The sequence below is a fragment of the Aristolochia californica genome, unplaced genomic scaffold, assembly GCF_029961685.1.
Source record: "Aristolochia californica isolate CCGP_79_NKW_82.1479 unplaced genomic scaffold, dmAriCali1.0.hap1 SCAF_10, whole genome shotgun sequence".
NCBI classification, from domain to species: Eukaryota; Viridiplantae; Streptophyta; class Magnoliopsida; order Piperales; family Aristolochiaceae; genus Aristolochia; species Aristolochia californica.
This window is the reverse complement of record NW_027181771.1, coordinates 32,785,462-32,809,110: the sequence shown is the minus strand read 5'-3', so window position 1 is coordinate 32,809,110 and position 23,649 is coordinate 32,785,462. Positions and strand designations below refer to the sequence as shown.

General features: G+C 36.2%; 4 protein-coding genes, 1 long non-coding RNA gene and 1 other non-coding gene across 7 annotated transcripts; 3 read left to right on the top strand and 3 right to left on the bottom strand.

The window, feature by feature from the left end:
* The first annotated feature begins 847 nt into the window (after window positions 1-847).
* LOC137942514 (thylakoid membrane protein TERC, chloroplastic-like) lies at window positions 848-6,030 on the top strand. Its single transcript, XM_068788202.1, has 14 exons — window positions 848-1,009; window positions 1,110-1,190; window positions 2,031-2,149; window positions 2,411-2,487; window positions 2,627-2,714; window positions 2,832-2,912; window positions 2,978-3,034; window positions 3,185-3,266; window positions 3,373-3,422; window positions 3,757-3,813; window positions 3,899-3,977; window positions 4,537-4,595; window positions 5,512-5,569; window positions 5,700-6,030. The coding sequence occupies exons 1-14, from the start codon at window positions 889-891 to the stop codon at window positions 5,789-5,791; spliced, it is 1,101 nt and encodes a 366-aa protein (XP_068644303.1). The 5' UTR covers window positions 848-888; the 3' UTR covers window positions 5,792-6,030.
* A 73-nt stretch (window positions 6,031-6,103) lies between these two features.
* On the bottom strand, window positions 6,104-7,908 carry LOC137942650 (uncharacterized). The gene is made up of 3 exons (XM_068788378.1): window positions 7,004-7,908; window positions 6,347-6,889; window positions 6,104-6,266 (listed from the first exon to the last, which is right to left on the bottom strand). The coding sequence occupies exons 1-3, from the start codon at window positions 7,832-7,834 to the stop codon at window positions 6,165-6,167; spliced, it is 1,476 nt and encodes a 491-aa protein (XP_068644479.1). The 5' UTR covers window positions 7,835-7,908; the 3' UTR covers window positions 6,104-6,164.
* A 554-nt stretch (window positions 7,909-8,462) lies between these two features.
* On the bottom strand, window positions 8,463-12,511 carry LOC137942513 (protein IN2-1 homolog B-like). Of its 2 annotated transcripts, XM_068788200.1 has the most exons (12): window positions 12,455-12,511; window positions 12,115-12,226; window positions 11,839-11,959; window positions 11,614-11,688; window positions 11,152-11,212; window positions 10,912-10,998; window positions 10,406-10,504; window positions 10,214-10,322; window positions 10,016-10,092; window positions 9,409-9,516; window positions 8,881-8,961; window positions 8,463-8,785 (listed from the first exon to the last, which is right to left on the bottom strand). In XM_068788200.1, exons 3-12 carry the CDS (start codon window positions 11,946-11,948, stop codon window positions 8,777-8,779), a joined length of 816 nt encoding a protein of 271 aa, XP_068644301.1. In that variant the 5' UTR covers window positions 11,949-11,959; window positions 12,115-12,226; window positions 12,455-12,511; the 3' UTR covers window positions 8,463-8,776. The 2 variants fall into 2 exon arrangements, with proteins under 2 accessions (XP_068644301.1, XP_068644302.1); XM_068788201.1 differs by lacking the exons at window positions 12,115-12,226; window positions 12,455-12,511 and having other exon boundaries at window positions 11,839-12,009.
* Window positions 12,512-12,625: 114 nt separating this feature from the next.
* TRNAF-AAA (transfer RNA phenylalanine (anticodon AAA)) lies at window positions 12,626-12,698 on the top strand. Its single transcript has one exon. It is a non-coding gene; the product is annotated as a tRNA-Phe (tRNA).
* A 4,547-nt stretch (window positions 12,699-17,245) lies between these two features.
* LOC137938807 (uncharacterized) lies at window positions 17,246-17,648 on the top strand. The gene is made up of 3 exons (XR_011109907.1): window positions 17,246-17,286; window positions 17,354-17,461; window positions 17,588-17,648. It is a non-coding gene; the product is annotated as an uncharacterized lncRNA (long non-coding RNA).
* A 912-nt stretch (window positions 17,649-18,560) lies between these two features.
* LOC137942511 (glutathione S-transferase L3-like) lies at window positions 18,561-21,008 on the bottom strand. Its single transcript, XM_068788197.1, has 8 exons — window positions 20,894-21,008; window positions 20,687-20,761; window positions 20,453-20,513; window positions 20,115-20,300; window positions 19,901-20,009; window positions 19,753-19,829; window positions 18,972-19,079; window positions 18,561-18,876 (listed from the first exon to the last, which is right to left on the bottom strand). The coding sequence occupies exons 1-8, from the start codon at window positions 20,902-20,904 to the stop codon at window positions 18,823-18,825; spliced, it is 681 nt and encodes a 226-aa protein (XP_068644298.1). The 5' UTR covers window positions 20,905-21,008; the 3' UTR covers window positions 18,561-18,822.
* Window positions 21,009-23,649: the final 2,641 nt, after the last annotated feature.

The window sequence follows — 23,649 nt, the reverse complement described above, 5'->3', positions numbered from 1 at the left end:
CTTTCTCCTACCTTCTTTTTTTTATTCTCGCATACCTTTTTCGGCCAACCAAGAAAAAGTCTATTTTTGCCCAATTTTGTTGAATATCTTTGCATTTCTTGCCAACTTAGTTCTTCCAAAGTTCCACATACTTCTTTGATCGTGCCTAAGTGATTAAAAGCTTGAAATCTCTCTAGGAGTAGCTTTCTCACCAAAAGAATATGTGTGTTTTACTTCTTTTCTTTTTCTTTTTTGTATTTTTCACTTTTTTTTCTAGAGCCTTAATTCTAGAGTGAAAGTTCCTATTAAAGCCGAAATATAATTGTAAGGAAATTTCTTTGAGAAAGATTGTGTGCATGTGCTTAGATTTTTGCTTACTTGTTTTTAATTGTACTTTGAGCACTTGAAATCTTAATTTTGTTTTCAATTCACCCTCTCTTGATACGCCACTTGGGCCAACAATATTGTTTGCAAGATCCTATCATTTAAGTAAATCAAAGTTGCCTACTCGGTACAAAAAACCAATCTAAACTCATCTAGTTTATGTGAGCAATTGTAATATATTGACATCAGTTGTTCAATTTCTACGAGCAAATTATGCTCTTTGAGAGAAAATAGTCCTTGATGCATTAAAATCTTCGTGGTTCTATTGCTCTTGACTAGTTGGCTTTCTCTCACAAAAGATACAAATTAATTGGTCCCTTTCGAGATCGTAATGGTGGCCACGAGGCAGATGGGCCAGCGACTCCAGTCAGCTGCACCACGTTCGATTGATCCAAGAGCTAGCTCTGCAGGGATTCGACCATCCGATTGAAAGGATAAGAGACCCAGCGCTGGAAAGTCCTGCTACTTTACATTTCGTGTTTTCTTTTGCACTTTGCCCACCTCTCTTTCGCTTTGCATTTAAGCATGGGAATCTCTTCAATCCTTCACCATGGAGTGCAAATCCCAATAAAGTTCGATCAAGGGCTTCTTGGGATTTCTTCTCTCCCTCCACTTCGATTTACTCAACGTCATGGCTCTTGTCCAGGTACTCTTTGTTCCTTGAATTATTGCTTCTATCTTCTGTTGTTTGTCTGCAGTGTTACTCTTCGTTTTGGTCTTAAAATGTTTAAATCTTCTTGTTTTAGTTAAACACTACTGCATGCGGCGTCTTTCGCTGCCAGTTTTCCATGCTCGGTCGACGGAAAAGGAAGAGTTTTCTGCTTCAGGTAAACATGCAAATGCTGTTCTCAGTTCCTGCTGCCTTTTGGTACTTTTTTTTTCCTGTGCCTTCTTCTCCACTGGAATGCTTTTGGAGTATATTTTTGGCAAGCGAGGTGATTTTTGCTCTATTTTTGTTATCATGTTGTTGGTAAGTAAATCCCATTTGGCATTATCAGACTCTTTAATTTAAAGAAATAGATAAAGTATGTTGTAGTAGAATGACCTTTGCAAGTTTTACCCAATAAAAACCCGTTGTAAATGAATTATATTTTAAAAGAATAAGCTCAACAAGTTTATCTAGTGACAACTCGGTAGCATCAGAGTAAGCTATCTTGCATGTGATTGAATATCCTGGCGGCATAATTTGAGCTAATTGTCCAGAGCAAAACACAGGAAAAAGAATGGATGTGTTGATTTTGTTACTGGCTGATGAATTAAGAGTTAAAAAATCTCATTTCTAAACTTTCTTCATATGTGTTTCGTTTCTCTCAATTTGTGGCAGCATGTGTCAATTTTTATTTTTATTTTTTAACAACCTTTTTTGTACAATTTTATATTTAAACAACCTTTTTTATGCACCCAAAAATATTATGCAGATTACTGTATGTATAATGCCTTCTAGACTTTTCTTGCAGGGTTAATGTATATACTCTCTTTATTTATCCCCTCATGTAAGTTTTTGCTTTTCTAAATGAAGACATACCCCTATATATTGCCGCTTGTTGCCTACATTTCTCTTGTCTAATTTTAGTTACTCCATATTTGTCAGATCCTCGAAACATTTCAGAATCCTGCAGATTCCTCTGTAATGTGTTTGAAAATAATATGGTGAAATGGATCTGCAGAAGATTCAAAGGGATGGGCCACTCCTCAATCATCTGATGACAAAAAAAGTGTTGACAATGAAACTACTGAAGAGGAAGGGAGTGATTATCTTTCATCTGTTAAGACTGTTACATTTTGGGTAAGTCGTCTTCCGTAATGGTGTTAATGATTCCATGAAATATTGCCATACACTGCTTCTCTGTTTACAAGTATGGTCTAATCAAAAGTTCTAACATCACAAGTAACCAGTGACAGCTTATCTAGGTCAATGAATAATCTTGACTCAAGATGGTGATTGATGACTCAATCGAATTATATTGTTGCAAAGATTTAAGTTTTTTTATGCATTATTCCTTGTAGATCACTGAGTGGCTGCTCTTGTGACCATTTCTTTTTGCAGGTGAGTGCTGCTGCTATCTTTGGTATAGGTGTGGGCATGAAGGAAGGAGTGAGCAAGGCCTCTGAATTCTTTGCAGGGTATGCCTTTTTCAGTGTGCATCTCCTATAAAAGTAATGAACGTACAGGACTGATTATTTTCTTTCTGAATGCTTAAGAGATATTGTAAAGCTTTCGTATAGCATAAACCTTTGGTTGACTGTTGTGCAATTTTTTCAGGTATTTGCTAGAACAAAGTTTATCAGTGGATAATCTGTTTGTCTTTGTTTTGATTTTTAAGTATTTCAAAGTGCCAGTTGGTTATCAGGTACTGTTCTTTCACCTTTATTGCCTATAAATTAAGTCAAAGGACATCGGGTTTCTTTTTCAAAATAGTTATTTTCAATTTTGTCACGGTGATGAAAATTTTGGCAAAATTCTGTAGAGTCGGGTGCTTACATATGGTATTGCTGGTGCAATATTCTTTCGTGCATTTATGATATTGCTTGGGACAGCAACACTTCAGGTTGGTTTATCCACTTATCTTTTCTTATATTCTTATTGTTTGCTGATATTTTATCTTGTTCTTAGAGGTTTGAAGCAGTGAACCTACTTCTGGCTTCAATTCTTCTCTATTCATCATATAAGGTGCCCTTTCTTTTCCTATATGCTCTTTCTTTTACAGAATCACCATCTGGTGCATGGTCCTGATCAATGAATTATGCTGCTTCTAGAATTTCATTTATATCAAGCGTTTCCTTTTAAGCCAATTGACTTCTCTGTTCACATTTCTATCAGCTTTTTGCTCGAGATGAAGAAGAGTCTGACCTATCTAATAACTTTGTCGTAAAGACTTGTCAGAAATACATACCTATCACAGGTAATATTTTCTTTATGGTATTCTTCTTCTTCTTCTTCTTCTTCTTCTTCATCTTCTCTCTCGCTTTGTCCCGAGTTTTTATGCTCGCATCTTCTTAATCCAACAGCGGAGTATGATGGTGATAAATTCATAACATTGCGTGACGGTGCAAGGAAAGTATGTGTCTTCTTGAAATCTGTTGTTTCCCTTCCTTATGTTACCTTTTGTGTTTTTTGAGAAACAATCTCTGTTTATCTATTTTTATCCTTGTACATTTGTACTGAATTTAGTATAAATAACACTGAAAATTGGATTCATCGTCTTGTTACAAGCTTCTTTGACAAGTGAGCTCATTTTTTTAGTGTATATTATATTTCTTCATTACCAACACTCTCCTTACTCGGTTGCTTGCTACTGGCCTTTTGGCCTTTTAATCAATTTCTCTTCTCCCAAAAATAAAAAAGAGAAATACTACATTGATATCTTCTGTGTTCTGTTATATTGTGTTCAGGCTACTCCTCTGCTTCTCACGTTGGCTGTTGTGGAGCTCAGTGATATTGCATTTGCTGTAGGTTCTTCTACTTTTCCTTGGGTCTAATCTGAAAAACTTTCTGTACATTGTTTTGTTTGACTAGAATATTTGATTTTTGTAGGTGGATTCTATACCTGCAGTTTTTGGAGTTACACGGGACCCATTTGTTGTATTTTCATCAAACATTTTTGCTATCTTAAGTAAATCTCTGTTCCATTTTCTGATTTAGGGAGTTTGAATTGCCACTTTAGATAAATAACTACATAAGTTGGATGCTTTATAATTCTGCAAAAATTGAGATTGTGGTTTGAAGTCCAACATGCTCTTATAGTTCAATCATCTTGGTAAAGCCCCAAGTTTCTGTTTAGAAGTATTAAAATTGAAAATAGTTTTGTTTTAGTCCAAATATGTAGGTGTATGTTGTCACAGTTATTATCTCTCTGAAGCTAAGGAGATTATAAGTATCCTTGCTAGAGAGATTGTTCTCAAAAGTGTAATGTTTTGCTCACTTGTGCCCCTTTACAGATTTTCCATGCTTCTTTTTCTATGTTAGTAATGTTACTTGTAAAGTTTATCTGTTCTCTTAATTTTGTGCTGACTATACCTGTTTGATCCATCAATATAATTATCTATCTTCACATTTATTTAATTATTTTAGTTTTTTCTACCTGATAAGGGAAAAAAAATTACCTTTACGTCGCCTCTTGAGTTTCAGTTTTTGGTTGCTTCTTGAACTATGAGTTGCACTCCCTGTTGCAGGTCTAAGATCTCTGTATACACTGATCAATGGAAGCCTGTCAGAACTGGAGTACTTACAGGTGATCTGCTGAATTATTATTTTTAAATTTTTTTTATTTTGTGGTATTTTTAAATTTCTCTGTCTAGTGGATGTTATTTTGTGAAGGAGCTATTGAGAAGTGGATTTTTTTACGATTGTTACTACATCATAATTTTGTGGGGCTTCAGCTTTTAAACAAGGCTGGTGTGGAAAATAAAGTGGTATTCTGTAGCTTTAGATGCTTTCATTTCAGGAAAAACAACAAGGGCAAGAAAAAGTAAATCTGTCTCATGGAGAAAGTAAATCTTCTGATAATTGTCTTTTGATTTTTCCACGTATGCTTGACTAAAACTCTGTCAAATTATATTTTCTAAAGCACTAATTACCAGAGTTTATCATGTTTTTGTACAATGTAGCCTGAACATATCTTTTTCGTTTTATAAGCGGCTTAATGAAGATAAGGATTTAGTGCTTAACAGGAGGTGGACCATTTTCATCGATGGGAATCATGCATCATTCGTATTGATTGTTGAGCAGTCAAACAACTTTCTTTTTTGCAGTGATTTTACATCTTTCTTTTTTTATAACGATTGTGCTCTTCTCTATCTTCTTCTTTCTTCTCTTCATGAGGGCCTATTGTGACATTTTGCAGATTGGTTTTGGTTTTTTGTTTGTATGATTTCTCCTCTGGGAGCTCTCTCTCAATAAAATCTCTCCTGTTGCCATTATTAAAAAGGAAAAAACAGTCAATTGCAACTCATGTCATATCTAGTAGTTGGTGTTCCAGATCGGTTCACCTAATCTAATTCTGCTAGTAGAGAAGGCAGTCAGCTGCCATAAGTGTATTTTTTCAATACAGTACGGTGCTTTATAGCCCAATTGTTAGCTTTGTAGAGATCAATTTAAGTACCGGTGCTTACTTTTCTTGTTACTTTGCTGTGCCGTTTCTATTGCAGCCAGCAATAGGTGTCGTTCTGGGTTTCATTGGGTGTAAAATGATCTCGGATTTTGCTGGTGAGTATTATAATCCCATAACTATTTCTGTTATTTCCTGGTTGCTCTTCTGCTGCTCTGTGAAGAGTCAAGAATGGCATACTCCTTTTTCTATTTCTTCTTTTTTCCTTCACTGAAAAGTCGCATGCAGGCTACCATGTATCTACGGAGGCTTCTTTAGGCTTTGTGGCCACCACTCTCGGTGCTGGAGTGCTGCTGAGTCTCATGAGGAAGTCCGACTGAAAGGAGAAAGGATAATGTCCTCATTGCAGGAGGCAGAGCTTTAAACTGCAGTTTTCCCTTCAATTCTTTCGTGCGAACTGTAAAGGGCTTCTCTTTTCTTTTTTCTTTTTTAACTGAACTGTAGAATCAGAATGTAACATATTGAGTGATTTAGATTCTTTGTTCTGCATATTTCTACTTTCAGATAAGTAGATACTTGTCTGAATTTGATCAACGATTGAAATCCATCGTCAGGATTAATGAAGCTTCATTCAAATTGCAGCTGACAGGGCCAAGATAAGCGAGTAGAAAACTTCATTTGAACAGCTAATGGATGCAAAGCAGAGAAATAAGATCCAAAACAATAATTAGAAATGAAACTCTTTCTGGGTTTTTATACAACGAGTACCAGATCATCCTGACATTTGTCCACGGACATGTAAATAACCGTTTTCCTCTTCGAAGGCAAAACTGTGCAGCAATCTCTCCTTGGCGACTGCAACAAGCAAACAGATAATTAGTATCAAAGAAGAAAGAAACACTACGCTTCACGCCGGAGGCGAGTTTCAACCTTACTTTTCGCCACCGAAGTGGATCCTGCTTCTTGAAGACGACTATGGTGTCAATGCTGAGAGGAGAGTTCATTTTCCATGCGCAAGCCGGGTGTCTTACTCGCTGGCGCAAGTAAACACTGACTGTACGCTTCTTTGATTTATCGTATCGAGCGGTTCTAAGGTAGAAGATGAAAGGAGTCTGGCATGGATGCTTAGCTACAGGTCTGGTATTGAAGGCGTAACTCTTGTAATCCGCTTTTTTATACCAATTAAGGAAGGTTCTCGACGGCATTTCGAGTTCTCGTGGCGAGATCATGCCTCTTATAATTTGCACAACATAGCCCCAGGAGATGGAGATGGTCCAATGGCGTTCCTTGTCGTAGCAGATGGATTGCTGCAGGACACTGGAAGCGTCCACTGTGACGGATTGGAAGAGGCGCTGGATCGCCTGAAACCTTGACATGCCTGGGAATATGGGTTCCACATAGTCGAGATGATGCAGAGAGATCAGAGGAGTGACCGGGTGAGCTGCCAGCAATCCCAGAAGGTTTCCGTATACATCATACTGCATAGAATTGAGGACAGAATGATGCTTAATCAAGACGTGGAAGTGTCTGCTTCAAATGCTCAGAGGAAAAGCGTTGCAGAGTCATATACTGGAAGAGAGGGAGAGCTTTACCTGATGAAACCCAGGTTCTCTAGTGAGAGGCACACCTATTTCAGCCAAGCAAGCTTGTACCCTATCATCACTGCCATACAGTGCCGAATATCGTTGCAGACATCGATCCTGCATCTTCTCCAGCTCGACGGCCAAGGGGTAGCTTATGGCAAATCCTCCCCCGCCGTAGGCCATCTGGTATGAGAATCTGATATTCCTCACGTGGCTCTCTGAAGAGCTCCCGATGTAATAGAATTGGGTATGATCATATTTAGCCAAAACATTCACCAGATTCTCCAGTATAAAAATCGTGTCATCGTCTCCCATCACAAACCACCGGACATCCCTCCATTTCAGTTTTACTGTCTCCGCAACGATCCTGGACAGCCTCAATGCTGATCTCTCTCCAGATGGGTTTGAGTAATGAAGCCTCGATGTGTCACGGGAGATCCGAATCGGAGGCAGCCGCTCGTTTCTGGATGTCCTCACCGGTTTGTCCAACCACACCACCGCTCTGGCAACTCTGGGTCTCCACCATTGTTTGATGTAGTGCTTCCTCTGCGGCCATAGGCTAGAAGAAGCGGCGATGCCGAACACAACGTGCTTCAGTTGGGTGTCGAAACGACGCGTTCTTGGTTGAGGGATTGATGGGTTTTGTTCCACGGATTTGTGGTTGATCTCAGCGTCTGGGACGGTGTGGGGATCGGTGGAGAGAGTGGAGGAACAGAAGAAGACATCGTTGGTTAGAAGGAGACTGGACGAGAGGAAAATGAAAATAAGAGAGACGATCAGAAAAGAGAAATTCATGAAGTTCCCATGACATAAACCCAAACTGTGCTTCTGCATTTCCATCACATGTTATCTATCCTGAATGATTTTCTTCTTGTACAAACGAAAATTTTGAGGAAAGAATGCCTGTCGATGACTTCGTTTGTCAAAGTTCAGACGAATGCGATCTGAGAGAATGGCAAAACACATCTGTTATGAACGGGTCTAAGTTGAAAGCGATTTTTGCTCCATTCTTGCCGGGAAGAAACAGGTGGTGGTAACATGGGTTCTTAAATTCTCAGTGACTGCTGTGCTTAGTCCAGGTGAATCATAATATTAAAAAGGTGTAATCCCTTATTATTCAGGCAAACTTGAACTCATTTGCTAAAACCATTATAGATTAAAAATTGGGCATTTGTTTAACGTTTAATTCTGGAAATCAGCAACGAAATTGCCATCACAAAGAAACTTGTTCAAATATTTTAAGATTTATTATCATATAATTAATTATTAGTATAACCTCTAAAATATGATTAAAATCTGATATGTTAAACCACGGTTGAGATCGCCATTAATCCATTAATCGGATAACTGAGAAAACCATTTCACATGTTTTGCATCAAATGGTTATTGGTATTGGATCAGCCTCCTATCATCTAAAATTGGAAGACATTTTATCTCACCAGATGAATTTCTAAGACATTTATCAATCTAACTAGTAATCTCATCATCTCCATTTATCAAACCTGAGTCATGTATAAGCTGTACACAATTTTTATTTTTATTTTACATACATGGACAACGTCTTCTTCCCTCTGGTTTCCTACTATGTATCAGGGAAACGCACAGAATGAGAACCACTGAACATAAATAATACAAATCCATTCAGCTTATCGTCTGATTATACCTTCTTACGACCATACTAGCTAGTAACAACTCAAAAGTGAGATTTTGAAGACTCCTTATTCAAGTGACAAACTGCGGTAGTTTAATCCGATTTGAAAGTGGCTCAAGGAAGAGACGTCTTCAGTTGAGCTGCAATGAGAAAGAGATAATCAATTGACAGCCTTCTTTCTTACTTTTCATTTTACTGTTTCCTGCAAAAGCCAGTAAAGGTAAAGAGGTATTACCCCAAACATCTTCTTGTAAATCTCAACCAGCGCCTTGGAATCGTACTTGGTCTGTGTGTAGGCTTCAATCTTGTTCAACTCCTGCACCCCATGAATGGATACACGTTAATGAGAACCCAAATCTAGATATTGACAAACAAGTACAGGAAGAAAACTTCGACAGCAGCAAGCATGCTCGAAGAATATGTTTTAGTGATACTCGTTTCCCTTTTTGTTGGTATTGAGGACTTTCTTGAGTTGAAGGCAAAAGGGCCTGCAACTGGAGCTTTTGTTCTCCATAGTCATATATGAACAGAGATCCAGCTAATATCTCACACAGCGGCAGCATCAGTTTGCCTCACTGACTGGTCAATATCCAGAGATTTTCTTTTTCTTTTTTGCAAAGTATATTTACATGCTTAATAGGAGGGTAAGGCTTCCAAGCACCTTTAGAAATCAGAAATGAGCTCTCTCAAATCACTCACATTAAGGAAAAATCAACAGATAAAGATCAAGAAATAGATACAACATTTTCTGCCATACACACACCTCAGACCAAGATGCTAGCTTAGGCCTGCCTGCAAAAATGTCATACTTCCATACTTCCAAGATCAATGGTCCATATCTTTCAATAAAAGGAGCATATACAACGTCAACCTGACAGTGAGTAGCAGAAAGCATCAGATATAAATATGAAGGAACAGGAACTTACATACATTTGAAAGAAAAATAATAACAATATTGAGGATCAAAGAAATAAAAGGGATGGGAAAGTTAAATTGACAATAAGATACTGCAACTACATTTCAATAGTGTCTTTCAAAAGTATAACACTAGTAATCTAAATTTGCCAATTAGCTAGGGAAGAACTGGAGTTCCAAACTAGTCAAAAACAGTAATCAAAGGGTTTGTGGTACCAGAACTGTTTCTAATTAAACAAGTCATAATGCTGAGGATCTCTGGTTTTTTGGATTTGTGATCTAACATGAGAACCCCCACCAGGAGGGGTTGAAGTAGCAGAGCACAGGAGACTGAGAAGTGCATTGTAGCAAATGAAATTTAAAGAGCAAATTAAAGTGATCCACACAAATGAATGAATTTAGAACCATAATCTTGATTATCATTTGCATCTAGCGGTAGAGATATGAACACATACCACACTAAACTGACCGAGGAAAAAGGGCCCATCATCAAATTTTGAAAGAGCATGCTCTAAATGATCAAGAGTATCACCTGAGGGCAAATTAATATGATTGTCAGCTAATTATAGAATATTTCTCCTTTTTTTTATCCCCCCTTTCCCCTGTCCCTCTCTAAGGAGTGCATTAAGAACACAAATTTCAGTGTCACTCACGAATGTGATTTTCTATGTCTTTCTTTGAAATGAATGCATTCCGGAAAGCTGCATTAAACTTATCAGAATATGAAATCAACTCTTCCGCAAACTCCACTTTAGCCGGGTCCTGCAGTAGCTAAATTCAGTATTATGAGAAATTCGAAGACAAATCACTAAAAAAGAAGGTCAAAGTTGGAATCCACGTCTTACATCTGGTAGCAGCCGTGGGCCTTCAAAGTTCTCATTGATATATTTAACCAAATCCAAGCTCTCTCCTCTGACTTCATTATTGTGCTCTAAGGCAGGCACCTAAACAAGGCCAATTGCATTACAAAGCATATGTCATTCCCTTTATAAACAAAAAATGTCTTTGAGGCCTCTAAAAGACATGTCCCTCATCTTTTCTAGCAATAAAATCATGCAATGTAAATTTTCAACTTTTACAGATTTTAAAACCTAAAGTTCATCAACCTCTGGATACTAAATTTTATGAAAGTGATTGATAGTCTCAGTGGTTGTCTTGACTATCCAAAACAAAAGTGATTGACAAGAATTAAAGAAGAGAACAGGAAAAATAAACAAACTTCAAACAATCAAACTCTCTGATAAATAGCAAAAACAATATGTCAGTATGTAGATTTTCATTTTTCAGAAAGAAAAATAAGACAGAAGAAGTCAATAAATCGGTGCAAGCAACAAGTTATTTTAGAAAATACCTTATTTTCAGGATAGACTTTCTCCTTATACCAAGAAGGCCTATTCTGCAAATCAATGGGTACCAACTTTATCGTATCCTGCAAACCCTGATCATCATATAACAGGGACAACCAGTTATTACTGCTTAGAGAATTACTACACCCTAAAATCAAACAAGATCTAGAGCTGGACTACAGAAGAAGTTCCAAAGAAAGCATAAAACCGTACAATTAAGTTGAGGAAGAGAAGTGAACAAACACCTTATAATTCCTTGTGACCCATGGACGCTGGGCAAAGGGGCAAGAATAATTGATATACAACCTTCAAAAGGTGAGGGAAGAAAATGAGATAATGCAAGAGAAGACGAGTAAAACAGCCATCGTTGTTCTTTCCAGGTCTTAAACAGTAAGTAGAGAGAACAAAAGCATAACTACTATAACCATATCTAGATCTAAAAAGCTTTACAGTCGGACCGATATCTGGAGTTCTAAAAAACAAAAAAGGTAAAATAAACAGCAGTAGTATGATCATCAGAACAAGTACAAGTTAAAACCGGATACATGGAAGACAAATTTTATCTCTCATGCTTCCAGGTCCCGATAAAGATGATAGAGTAACTCCAAGTCTACCCATAAAATGAGCAATTCTACTGTTAGACAACTCCAGCAAGCAAAAACAGAAAGATCCCATAATAAAAAAGTAAAAGCAACGGCGTAAAGGACCTCGTTGTTCCATCAAAAAGAGGTGGTGGTTCGGAAGTAGCATCCAGAACAGGGGGAAGAACCTCTTGAAATTTTCTACACATTCAGGAAGAAAAGCAACATCAGCACAAGTTGATTTAATAGTCGAAAGAAGAAAATAAAATCTCTTTAAAACAGACGAAACCCATGAAGGGAAACGATATGGATAAAGGGAATTAGGGAAGTTGATTTGAGACGGAAGAGTACCCAGTAGCCATGGCCAACACAATCGATTTCTGGGGTTTCTGCGACACGGAAATCCGAAGAAGAGATTTTATGGGTTCCCAGCTCCCACCAAGGGGGTAATTATATTGCATTCAGCGAAGACCTAGGGAGATGTCAGGGATGACGAATGGCAGACATACTAAAATTATTTAAAATAAAATTATTTATAAGAACTTGAAAAAGGTGGACAATACAGAGATAGGATTCAAATATAGATTCACGGTAAAACTAAAGTGGGCAGAGAAATCAGGTACCCACCCCGTAAGACAACCAGATTCATTACTCTCGCGGCCGCGCCAGACACCCATGACTGTTTGTGTAATTTTTTTCCACGAATCCAACCGCTGTGCAGACTTCCAAGGATGAAAAGCTGACGAAAAACATAGTAAATATTACAAAATTATATCAAGTATAAAAAATATATTTTTATATAATAAAACCTAAAAATAATAGCATTCTAATATTATAAAAAAACTCTGGAAAGATTATTACAGAATCCTCAGTAAAACAGACACATTCGCTCGAATAAAAAATTATCGAATTACTCTTATATATATAATCAAATAATCAGTTCATCGGATAAGGAATCAGTTCATACAGGGACGAAAAATACGGAGCGCAGCCGCGGAATTGAATTTTCTATAACCGGCGCCGAACCCGCAAAGACAGACGCCGGCTGGTCGAAGATCCTTCATGCTTCATGGGTAGTCTCCGTTACTTTAAACAGTATGTTGATTAATATTTTATATTTAAGTCATTCATGGCACAAGCGGGGATAGCTCAGTTGGGAGAGCGTCAGACTAAAGATCTGAAGGTCACGTGTTCGATCCACGTTCACCGCATTATTTAATTATTTATATTTTTTTGGTAACTAATGTTTCATTAGTTTCAGTCTTCTTGCAAATAAGAGAATAACCAATTGTTGATAGTAAGAGAATCCTTTCCAAAGACTTGAAACTGAATTCAATTTTTCTGCCTACATAATCCGTTTTAGGCCGAAACGCTTGTTCAAGACGGCTAATCTTTTGCCGCTTGAACAACTGATCAAATAAATGGCAAAGAGGAAAATACCTCAAATCACTTACATTGGTGAAGAAAGTGACCCACGGAGATAGGGTCTTCTTCTTAAGGCGTGGAGATAAAAAACATGCAAATTCAAATATAAAACATTCATACATCACAAAGATGATACAAAGTATTTTGTTATCGATATTCCCTTATTGGTATTCACCACCGAAGAAGTCGTACTTGGGATTCTACTAATTTAGCTCTATTAGTTGGAATTTACATAAAAGATATTTCGATACTCTTTAAGTCACGTGTAACTCAAATACACGTTTTTACAAACAATCTCCCCAAGAGATTGGCTAGATTCTAGCTCAAACAAGACCTCTTTTATTTAGATTTCAATAGGTTTTAGATGACCTTTTCTCAAAAGAAGAATACAAAAGAAAAGAAAAAAAACTTACACCATTTATTACTTGGAGAGAATCTTCTCCTTGAGAAATCCAAGCCTCCGGCTATGTAGCACAATGAAAAAGGAGTTTGTCTAATGTAGATGCAATGGAGAGGATTTGAGGAAAAAATATGAAATTTTTTAGAGTGTAGACTCACACTTTCTCACATAAATACTTTGGGAGGATTTTCAAAGAATTGAGAGTTAAGTCTTATGAATTTACTAATAAATACTCATTAACTTCTCAATGAGAGGTTTGGTAGGGTATTTATAAGTTCCCATTTACAAAAGTTAGTGTTTACATTAATCGATTATTGTAAATGATTGATCCATCAATTGAGTATAACAATTATTTTTTTGTCAATGTGTCTTATTGATCAATCAATATCTTCTCATTGGTTTTTGACATTTTAAGTTGATTGATCAATACCAAGGTATAATCGGTCAATCGGAATTTCCTCTGGTCGTGCATTACAAATATAATTGATTAATGAACTTCCCATGATCGGTAATGCTTTATGTCCCTGACTGGCAAAGTGTTGTATGATCAATCAGTCTTATAGGTTGATCGATCAACCAGGATGAAATTCCCTTGCCTGGATAGCATTGATTGATCAGTCCAAATGGGATGATCGATCGTGCTTTATAACACAATTTGGCATGTTCTAGATGATCGATCATGCTTTATATTTTTGCCTTGGGCACTCTAGATGATCGATTATTAGTAGATGTTAATCAATCATCAATTTTACTAATATTAAAGCATGAGAATAGATTATCTTTAGTGCTTTTAAAATGTTTGAAATGTGCATGTTATGTCCTAAAACCTGAAGTTTTCATTGTACCTCAAATTTGGAGTTGGACAACTCTATTTTACATGGACTGAGTTTTGACGTTTCTGAGTAATTCCTAAAACTCTAATCTTCAATTAGCTTCATCATTCAAGGGTGCTTCTTCAAGATTTTTTTACTTCCGATGCTTGAGGTCTTTGAGAAACTTGATTAATTTTGATGCTTTAGACCTTGAAATAAATGTTTCTTGAGGGAAAAATATCTTAAATACTAGATTTACGATTTTCAGCTCTATTAAGTTTTGTTATCATCAAAATTAAGAAAGGAGTATGGTCAACAAAATCCTCTATCAACGGAAATTAGCCAACAAAATTTTCAATGGCTAAAGGTTCTGCCAACTGAAAATTGAGTTCTGCTAGCAAACAAATCGTTGGCAAAAGTCTATTTTGTTGTTATGAACACTAGTCCATACAATTCTAGTAGTTTCCTACATATATTAGATTGTCTATTTGAGGCTTTTTTTTTTTATCTAAGCCTTCTTGTTATTTATTGTCAATTATTAGCTTTATCTTATTGGAGTGGTGCTCTTCTTTGACAACACAAATATTACTTTCATATGTCGTATTAATTGGTCATAGTATGTACGAGGGTGATTGACTTTTTACTTGATATGTTTATCTATTATAATTTGTTTGTACTCTTCGACATATGCAATATTTTCTTACTTGAAGGGTATTTATGAGACTGCAAGTGGTACCCTAGCCTATTCAAGTTATTTTATGTTCGAAGTCTTTGTGCTTACTTTATTGTTATTTGTCGCCCATATTTGTTTGTACCCTTTTAAGTGAATCTCTTTTAAGTTATTTTATGTTCAAAGTCTTTGTCCTTACTTTATTGTTATTTGTCGCCCATATTTGTTTGTACCCTTTAAGTGAATATCTTTAAGTTATTTTCTTCACTTGTCTCACTTGGGATAGTCTATTGTTTGAATGGTATATGCATGTTTTGTACTTCTTTAATCCATGATGGGTCTTTGTGTGTTTTTATCCCTTACTTGAAGTTGAAAAATAGAAGAATGCAGTGGTGTTGGTTGAATCTTCTTATGAACCAAAGGTGGTGGTGTTGATCAAAATAATTAATGCTCGAAGGGGGCAAGTGAAGATGTAAAGTTGTCCCATTGCAAACAAAACCAAACTCAATCGACACAAAAGTTCAAAGAAAATTTTGAAGTTACCAAAATCTGAATTATTTTTTTTGTTGTAAGTTGTCTTTTATTCCAAGTTGAATTTTTAAAGTGGCAATGTCATATGAAGATTATTGATTTGTTTTGCGCAAGCTAAAGTTAGTAACTCTAGCCCGAGGGAGAGTATTGAAGAAACAAAAATATAAGAAACTAAACAAAGTGATGAAATCATTTTGTTTTTTTTTACAAGGACACTAGAATACATACAAGATAACAAACGGTCAAAACAGCATAAGACCAATAAAACTGTGAACCATTCATAGAATATAGTAGGGTCCCAACAACTTCATAAAGGTATTTATTTTTCTTTTTAGTAACTCCATTTTGTTGAGGTGTATATATACTCGATGTTTGATGGATTATCCCTTTCTTTGATGAAATTATTGGAATGGGCATGTCTTTAATATGCTAGTGGCGCCTTCGCTAAGAGGTCAATCTTTTGGCGCAATGATTAGTAATATGGTATCAAAGCAGGTTGGTCTCGAGTTCGTGTCCCGCTCCCCCTGTTTGTTCTGTCCCCGCATAGGTGGGATTTTGTCTTTGGCCGTCCCCGTGTGTTAGAATGGGCCTGTCTTTAATATGTTAGTTGCCTAGATGTTGATCTTTTGGCCCAATGGTTAGTAACAAAGATATCCTTTTCGAATACAACCTTATCTTCTTGTTCAATGGATTCGTATATTCCATTCCTACCGGAGCATCCCAACTTTTACTTTTTCGGTTCTGCTATAAACGGAGAACTCATCAGTGCTGAAGAGCATCCAAACTAACTCGATCTTCTCTCTTCCCTCAGACTCGGTTTTTGAGTTTCTATCACCCATGGAGCAAGGGTACAATCTCGTCTCCAGATTTTATTTCATTCTCTCTTTTTTATGGGTTAATGCGAACTCTGATCTTCCTTCTTCTGTGTTTCAGTCGGTGCTCGGTTGTCTACCCTCCTAACTACGGCCCGGACTCTGAACCTCCCGCAGTCTTTGACGGAACTACAAGGTACTGCCATGGTTGCTTTCATTTTGTTTCATTTGATCACCTTTCAGGATCTGGGCATGGTGAGTCGAGATTGCAGACAGATGATCAGAAGCAGTTTCAGCCTTTAACCTTGTCTCCCATTACCTGACAAGTTCTTTCATTGCGAAGGTTGTACTTATCATACGTATGTCCCTATGCTCGACGTGCATGGATCACTGTGAATTACAAGGTTCTCTTCATTCACTTCAACTCTTCACAGATGTAATTGAATCGATTATTTTTTGTCTAAATTTTCCAAGTTCATTTTTCTCATTGATTGTTTGTCTTGAAGCAGAGATTGCACGACCAGGTGCAATTCATTCCGTTTGATCTGAAAAACAGACCTGCTTGGTACAAGGAGATGGTTTATCCTCCCGACAAGGTGATGCTCCTCCACTTGTATACGAATTTGTTTAAGCGAAAACCCAATTGACGGTTTCCCCGCTGTTTCTTTGGTATCGACACAGGTTCCATCGTTCGAGCACGATAAAAAAATCATTGGAGAAAGTTTGGAAGTGGTTAAATATATCGATACTCACTTCAAAGGCCACAAACTTATCCCTACAGTAAGATCCCTGAAAATCCATTCTCTTCCTTTACTCTGTCCTCCATGACTGTGTCAACAGTGTTTCTCATGTAAAAATACAGGACCCAGCCAGGGAAAAGTTTGCAGATGAGATGGTTGCTTACAGCGACACCTTCATCAAAGTTACCTGGGATTCGTTTTCTTCCCAGGGAGATGCTGCAACTGAAGTCGGTAAGCCTCGAAGCTTGGGAACGATCTTCATCCCATTCTGGTTTCTCAAAATCTGGGGAAGAAAAATATCATAACTAGTTGAATCTTCGTACCTGAAATAGGTCCTACTTTCGATCACCTTGACAAATGCCTCGCCAAATTCCAAGACGGCCCTTTCTTCGTCGGTCACTTCAGCATCGTAAGTTACTCGCTGGTTGTGCCTTTCGAGCTTTATCCAATTTCCTAACTAAATATGCGACTTCCAGGCCGATGTTGCGTATGTGACGTTCGTTGAAATAGCTCAGGCAGTCCTTCTGGAGAAGAAGAAGTACGACATAACAGCTGGAAGGCGTCACCTGAAGATATGGATTGAGGTATTGATCATAAACGAAACCATTCTCAAATCACTGCAACATCAATCAGTTTCCGATTTCTTGATCTCTTGTTTTGGTATTTGATTGGTTAATAACTTGGGGATGTCTTCGGAAATTCGATTGCAGGCGATGAACCATGTTGATGCGTACACCGAGACCAAAGTCCCCCCTTGTGTGGTGTAAGGTGATGATGCTCTTCTCCATTGATGAATCTTTGAGGTATAAAAGTGAAAAAGAAGAAGCACAGATAGATGAAGTAGAGTTTCGGGAATTTTATTTTTTTTAAATACCCATCTTTTAAATTTATTCGTCAAAATACTCAATCAACTAGCAACGTCATCATTGACCTCCTGTAATTGTTGTTGAATTTTGTTTTGCAGATGAACTGAAGAACTATATTGAAGCTTCTATCGTTTTAATTAGAATCATAAAGGGTGTGATCATAAAGTTAAGATCTTGGTGTTTCATGTTTTAAATAAGGCTTTTGACCAAAATAATTGTACTCTCTATTGGGTCTAGTTTCAAGTCTTTGTTAGAATTCTCGATCATCATTATCAGTGTCTAAGGGTCTGTTTGCAACCCCATGAAAAATAAAAGAGAAGAAAATAATAATTTGACCATTATTATTCCCAAAAATAGTTAGTGAAACGGAGAATTTGATCGTGATCTTATTTTCACTAACTATTTCTTGGGAATAATAAATGTCAAATTCTCGTTTTCTTTTCTTTTATTTTCTTTTATAGGGGTTCCAAACATACCCTAAATGAGGAATCTTCCCTGCAATAACTTGTTTTAAATAAGGCTTTTGACCAAAATAAATGTACTCTCTATTGGGTCTAGTTTCAAGTCTTTATCACAATTCTCGATCATCATTATCAGTCTCTAAGGGTCTGTTTGGAGCCTATGGAAAATAAAAGAGAAGAAAATAATAATTTGACCATTATTATTCCAAAAAATAGTTAGTGAAACGGAGAACTTGATCATGATCTTATTTTCAATAACTATTTTTTGGGAATAATAAATGTCAAATTCTCGTTTTCTTTTCTAAGGCTTCCAAACAAACCCTAAACGAGGAATCTTCCCTACAACAACTCTGGCATAGTGAGATGAGAGGAAGGGTTACAACTCCTAGAGTTCCCTTCCGACTACTTTTTGTTATTTTTTCTTTTGCCATAACAACCTCTGGTAACAACATTATGCAAAACGGACAATTTTAACGAAGAGTCAAAGCATGATTCAGTTTTAGATACATCTATTTAGTCCAAGAGACTTATTTAAAACATCCGACATCAAACAGTTCTGGCACTCCATCTGATTCCCACCATGGAGGAAGGTTTTGAATTCTGCTTCATCCCTTCCCGTTAGACATGAGGAGGAACTTTGGTCACAGTATAGGAGTCAATCTTGTGCATCTCCTGCAGTTGAATGTCCCCAGTACAGTTTCAATGTATCAGCCATTGGAAATGGAAAACAAGCAAATGAAATGGAAATTGATTGATACAGTCAATACCTCAATCCATGTCCCAAGTTTAGGCCTTCCAGTTGTTATGTCATAGTTCTTCTTCTTCATAAGGACATCATGAGCCTCTTCAATAAATGTCACAAATGCAATATCTGCCTGAATGTTACATATTCGATCATAAGATCGGTAAATGGTTAAGCAAGAAAAAAAATTAAAAGAACTAATAATCAGGATTTTCTTACATTAGCCTATATGAAATTATTTCCTTCCATTGTGCATAAAATGTAAGGCCTAAACAAATAAACAGAAGTCCTAGAAACTAAATTGGGCAAAAACTAAGCCGAACATATCAAAATTTGAACTCTGATAATACGCTAAATTTGGGACAGTTTCATACTAAAATACTTTGTTCTAAACATATACTCACATATTTTTTCTTTCATTAACTGAGATTTATTGATTTCTACGGTTAAGACATAAACACAATAGATCTAAGGAAAAGGAGAGAAGAGAGGAATTCTAACTCTCGGGAGAGAAGAGAGAAGAAACCAAGGGAGAGAAGGAATAGGAAAAAAGAGGGGTGTATGAACGAATTTGAGCCAAGAGGAATAGGTTTGAATTCTCTACCTCATGACTTGGGCTGTATTTATAGCTGTATGGAAGGTGTTTACAATAACTACAATGCCCTTAGTGCTATATATTTCAAAATTATTTACTAGTCAGGCCACCTCTACACACATGGGTGTCTCTTAACGAGATTGTTCCAACTAACAAAGAGAAAGCAATATATTGACAAAAATAATACTGTCTTCACAATGGAGTTGCTCACAAAGCTGAAATGGCCAACAAAGAAAGGCCCGTCCTCGAATTTGTAGAGGCAGTTCTCAAGATGATCCAACGTGGAACCTGCAGAAGGTACAAGAAATTAAGTTATGAACGTATCAAGAAGCAGGATCAATCTATGCTTTACTGCTCACCCATTTCTGTTGCAGCATCTCCCTCGGATCTAAACGTAGTCCACATATTTTTGACGAATGTGTCACTGTATGCAGCCATCTCTTCCGCAAACTCTTTCCGAGCAGGATCCTGCAGTTTTTATTTATTCTTCAGAAATACTGTTAAAATCAAGAAAACAGAGAAAGAATTTGATTCGAATTTGGAACCAGAGGACACCGATCTTCAGACTCTTACTTGAGGGATAAGTTTCGGCCCCTCAAACTGTGTATCAATATACTTAACAACTTCCAAACTTTCTCCGATAATTTTGTTGTCATGCTCGAGTGAAGGCACCTTGTTGAGAGGGTACACCTTCTCCTTGTACCAGGCAGGTCTGTTTTTCAGATCAAATGGCACAAATTGAACTTGACCGTGCAAACCCTGCTTCCAGACAAACAATAAACATGAATTAGAGACACAGAGAACAAAGAAGAGCAAGGGCGGTTTAAAAGTTGAATTTGATTCGCTTTACATGAAAACAGAACATCAATTTCAGAAAAATATGGTGAAGAATGAAGTGAATGGAAGAGAACCTTGTAGTTTACAGTGATCCAAGCGCGTCGTGCATAGGGGCATACATAGGACAGATACAACCTTCGAAATGCAAAATAAATATTTCAACAGGAAATTTCAGAAAAGAAACTGAAGATGATCCTCTATCATAAAATAAAATAAAATAAAATTGACTGCTAAACTCGCAAAAGGTACTCGTATAAATTGGTAAGTGTAAAAGTGATAGATATAAACAGAAGCAATCGTAGCCTGACCTCGTCGTTCCGTCGAAAATAGCCGGAGGATCAGAATCAGGACCATAAATCGGAGGGTAGATGACCGCGGTTTTTCTGATGGAAATGGAAGAACAAACAGAGGTAGGAATAAGCGTTAAGTCGTGAATTATTAAAAGAGGAGCAGTCATTGCAGCTGAAAAGAAAAAAACAGGGAAGTTCACTGCAGAGACAAGTCTGGAGAATTACGCTTCCGCCATTGTTGAAACAAACCGAAAACCTGATGCTGAGGGACGGGAGATGGCCTTCAATGGAGAGAGTGACGATCTGTCGGTGACTGTGAGTGCTCCTTTATAAAGCAAGAAAAGATAGCTTCATTTGTGAAGACGAAATCACTGGAAATAAAATAGAGAAACGTGGATAAAGAATAGTGATTCAAAAGACATATCTGGGTCTCACTCTAATATTTTTTTGGGATAAACTTTGGTTCATTCTCCGAGCAAACTTGTTCTCTCCGAAAATCTTTGTCCCATCCACACACAAAATGTTATATTTGAAGTCTCAAAATAAAAAATCCAATACATGATTATTACAGGGCATTTTATTGATAGTAATTGGAGTGAATATTCTACTCTTCGTTGTAGTGCTGACATAGCATATGTTATTTATGAACGATACAAAAATTGAGAAATAAAAAGTAAAGTGTTTCGTATCTCATTCGATAATGCTGCATATAATGGTGTTTGTCTGAGAGTTTTGAAAGATGAATTTTCAAGAAATAGGAAATCATTTTGTGGTTTGAAGTTATTTTATGTGTGTTGTTGTGCTCATATTCTAAACTTATTAGTCCAAGATGGTCATGTTGAAATGAAGGATATCATTGAAAATGTGCGTGGGAGTGTCAAATTCATTAATCAGACTAAGGCTAGACTTCACATTTTTTTTAAATTGTGCAACAACTACAACTAGAGGCAAAAAGGTCAGTTATTGATTGCCAACTCGTTGGAACTCTACTTATGATATGTTTGTCTTCTGCATTAAAATTCAAATATGAATTTCATAGATTTCAAGATAGTAAACAACTTATAATTGTTTTACGAGTCTTGATAAATGGGAAAAAAGTTGAAATGGTGTGTAAGATTTTAGAAGTATTTAATGCAGTCACTAATATCCTTTCTGGGAATGACTATCATACTTCTAATTTATACCTTAGTGAGGTATATAGGGTAAAAGAAGTTTTGAATTTTTATTCTACAAATACAAATATTTTCATTAGGATGACGGTTGGTAAAATGATATAGAGATTTGAGAAGTACTGGGGTAAATGCAATTTGTTGATGGCTTGTTGCTTCAAATTTGGATCCAAGGGTCAAAATTAAGATTGTTTGAAATGTGTTTTCCATATATATATATTCTGAGGTGGAAACTAAAATGAATATAAAATTAGTTCGACAAACCTTATTTGATCTCTATGATGATTATATAGCCATGTGTAATGTGGAAATTAGTAAAAAAAAGTTTGTTTCAAGTATTAGCTCTATGGGTGTTTCCATAAGTTGTAAGTCACATTTTTCATAAAGTTTAGTTGGTCAAAGTTAATGACTTATGTGAAACAAGTGGAAGTAGAAAATTCACCAAAGTCAAAATTGGAAAATTATCTTGAAGAGGTGTGTATATTTGTGAGAAAACATTACAATATGATTTTGATGTTTTAGAATGGTGGAAAGTGATTAATTTGAAATATTGGATATTATCTAAGATGGTAGGAGACATCCTTCCAATTTTCATATCTACTGTAGCCTCAGAGTTTACCTTTGGTGCTAGTGTTAAAGTAATAGACCCATATCGTTCTTCTTTGACACCAAATACAATTCAATAATTGATTTGTGACGGTGATTGGATTCCAAACATAGTCTTAGAGCCTATTTGGAACCCATAGAAAAGAAAATAAAAGAAAAGAAAAAGGGAGACAAAGTTATTTTCTATTGTTTGGCAGCAGAGAATCATTGAGAGAAAAGAAAATACGAGAGAAAATCACTTTCTCTCTTAGTTTTTTTTTTTTTTCACAAAATGAAGTGATTTGGGGAGCAAAGAAAAAAATAGGAACTTAAGAGAAAATCTCAATCATCAAAATTTTAAAATATTACTAACTTTATTTTGTTTTTTGTTTTTCCATGTGTATCCAAACAAGAGAAACTAGATTTCTCTTCCATTTTCTCTGTCATTTTCCATGGGCATCAAACACATCCTTAGAATGATATTTGCAGAAAATAATAACAAAATAAGGCATTTAAAACTTTTTAAGATATTAACATTTATAAAAATTTCTCTTGGTGCTTCGTAAAAAAAAAATTCCTTCACTAGCAGCAAAGATGCATAAACTTATAATTATTTCGATTATATACTCTAAAAATTCTATATTTGTGTCTTTTTATTTAATTTTGAGTTGAATTCAGCCAACTTGGATTGCTTCCAAGTTTTTTATTTAAAATTTTTATACTATTTGTTACAATGTTATTACTTCATCATATTTAAAATAATGTCATGATGTCTATGTATCAGTAAAAATGGATAGATATAACAAAAATACAAAAAATCAAAATAATGACTTATGTGAAACAAGTGGAAGTAGAGAATTCACTAAAGTCAAAATTGGAAAATTATCTTGAAGAAGGTATGTATATTTGTGAAAAAACTTCACAATATAATTTTGATGTTTTAAAATGGTGGAAAGTGAATAATTTGAAATATTGGATATTATCTAAGATAACAGGTAGTCTTAGAGTCTATCTTTAGTGTTGGTGGTAAAGTAATAAACTCATATCGTTCTTCCTTGCACCGAATATAGTTCAATCATTGATTTGTGGCGGTGATTGGATTCCAAACGTAGTCTTAGGGCATGTTCGGAACCCAAAGAAAAAAAAAAGGGAGAAAAAATTATTTTGTATTGTTTGGCAGCAGGGAATTATTGAGATAAAAGAAGATACAAGAGAAAATCACTTTCT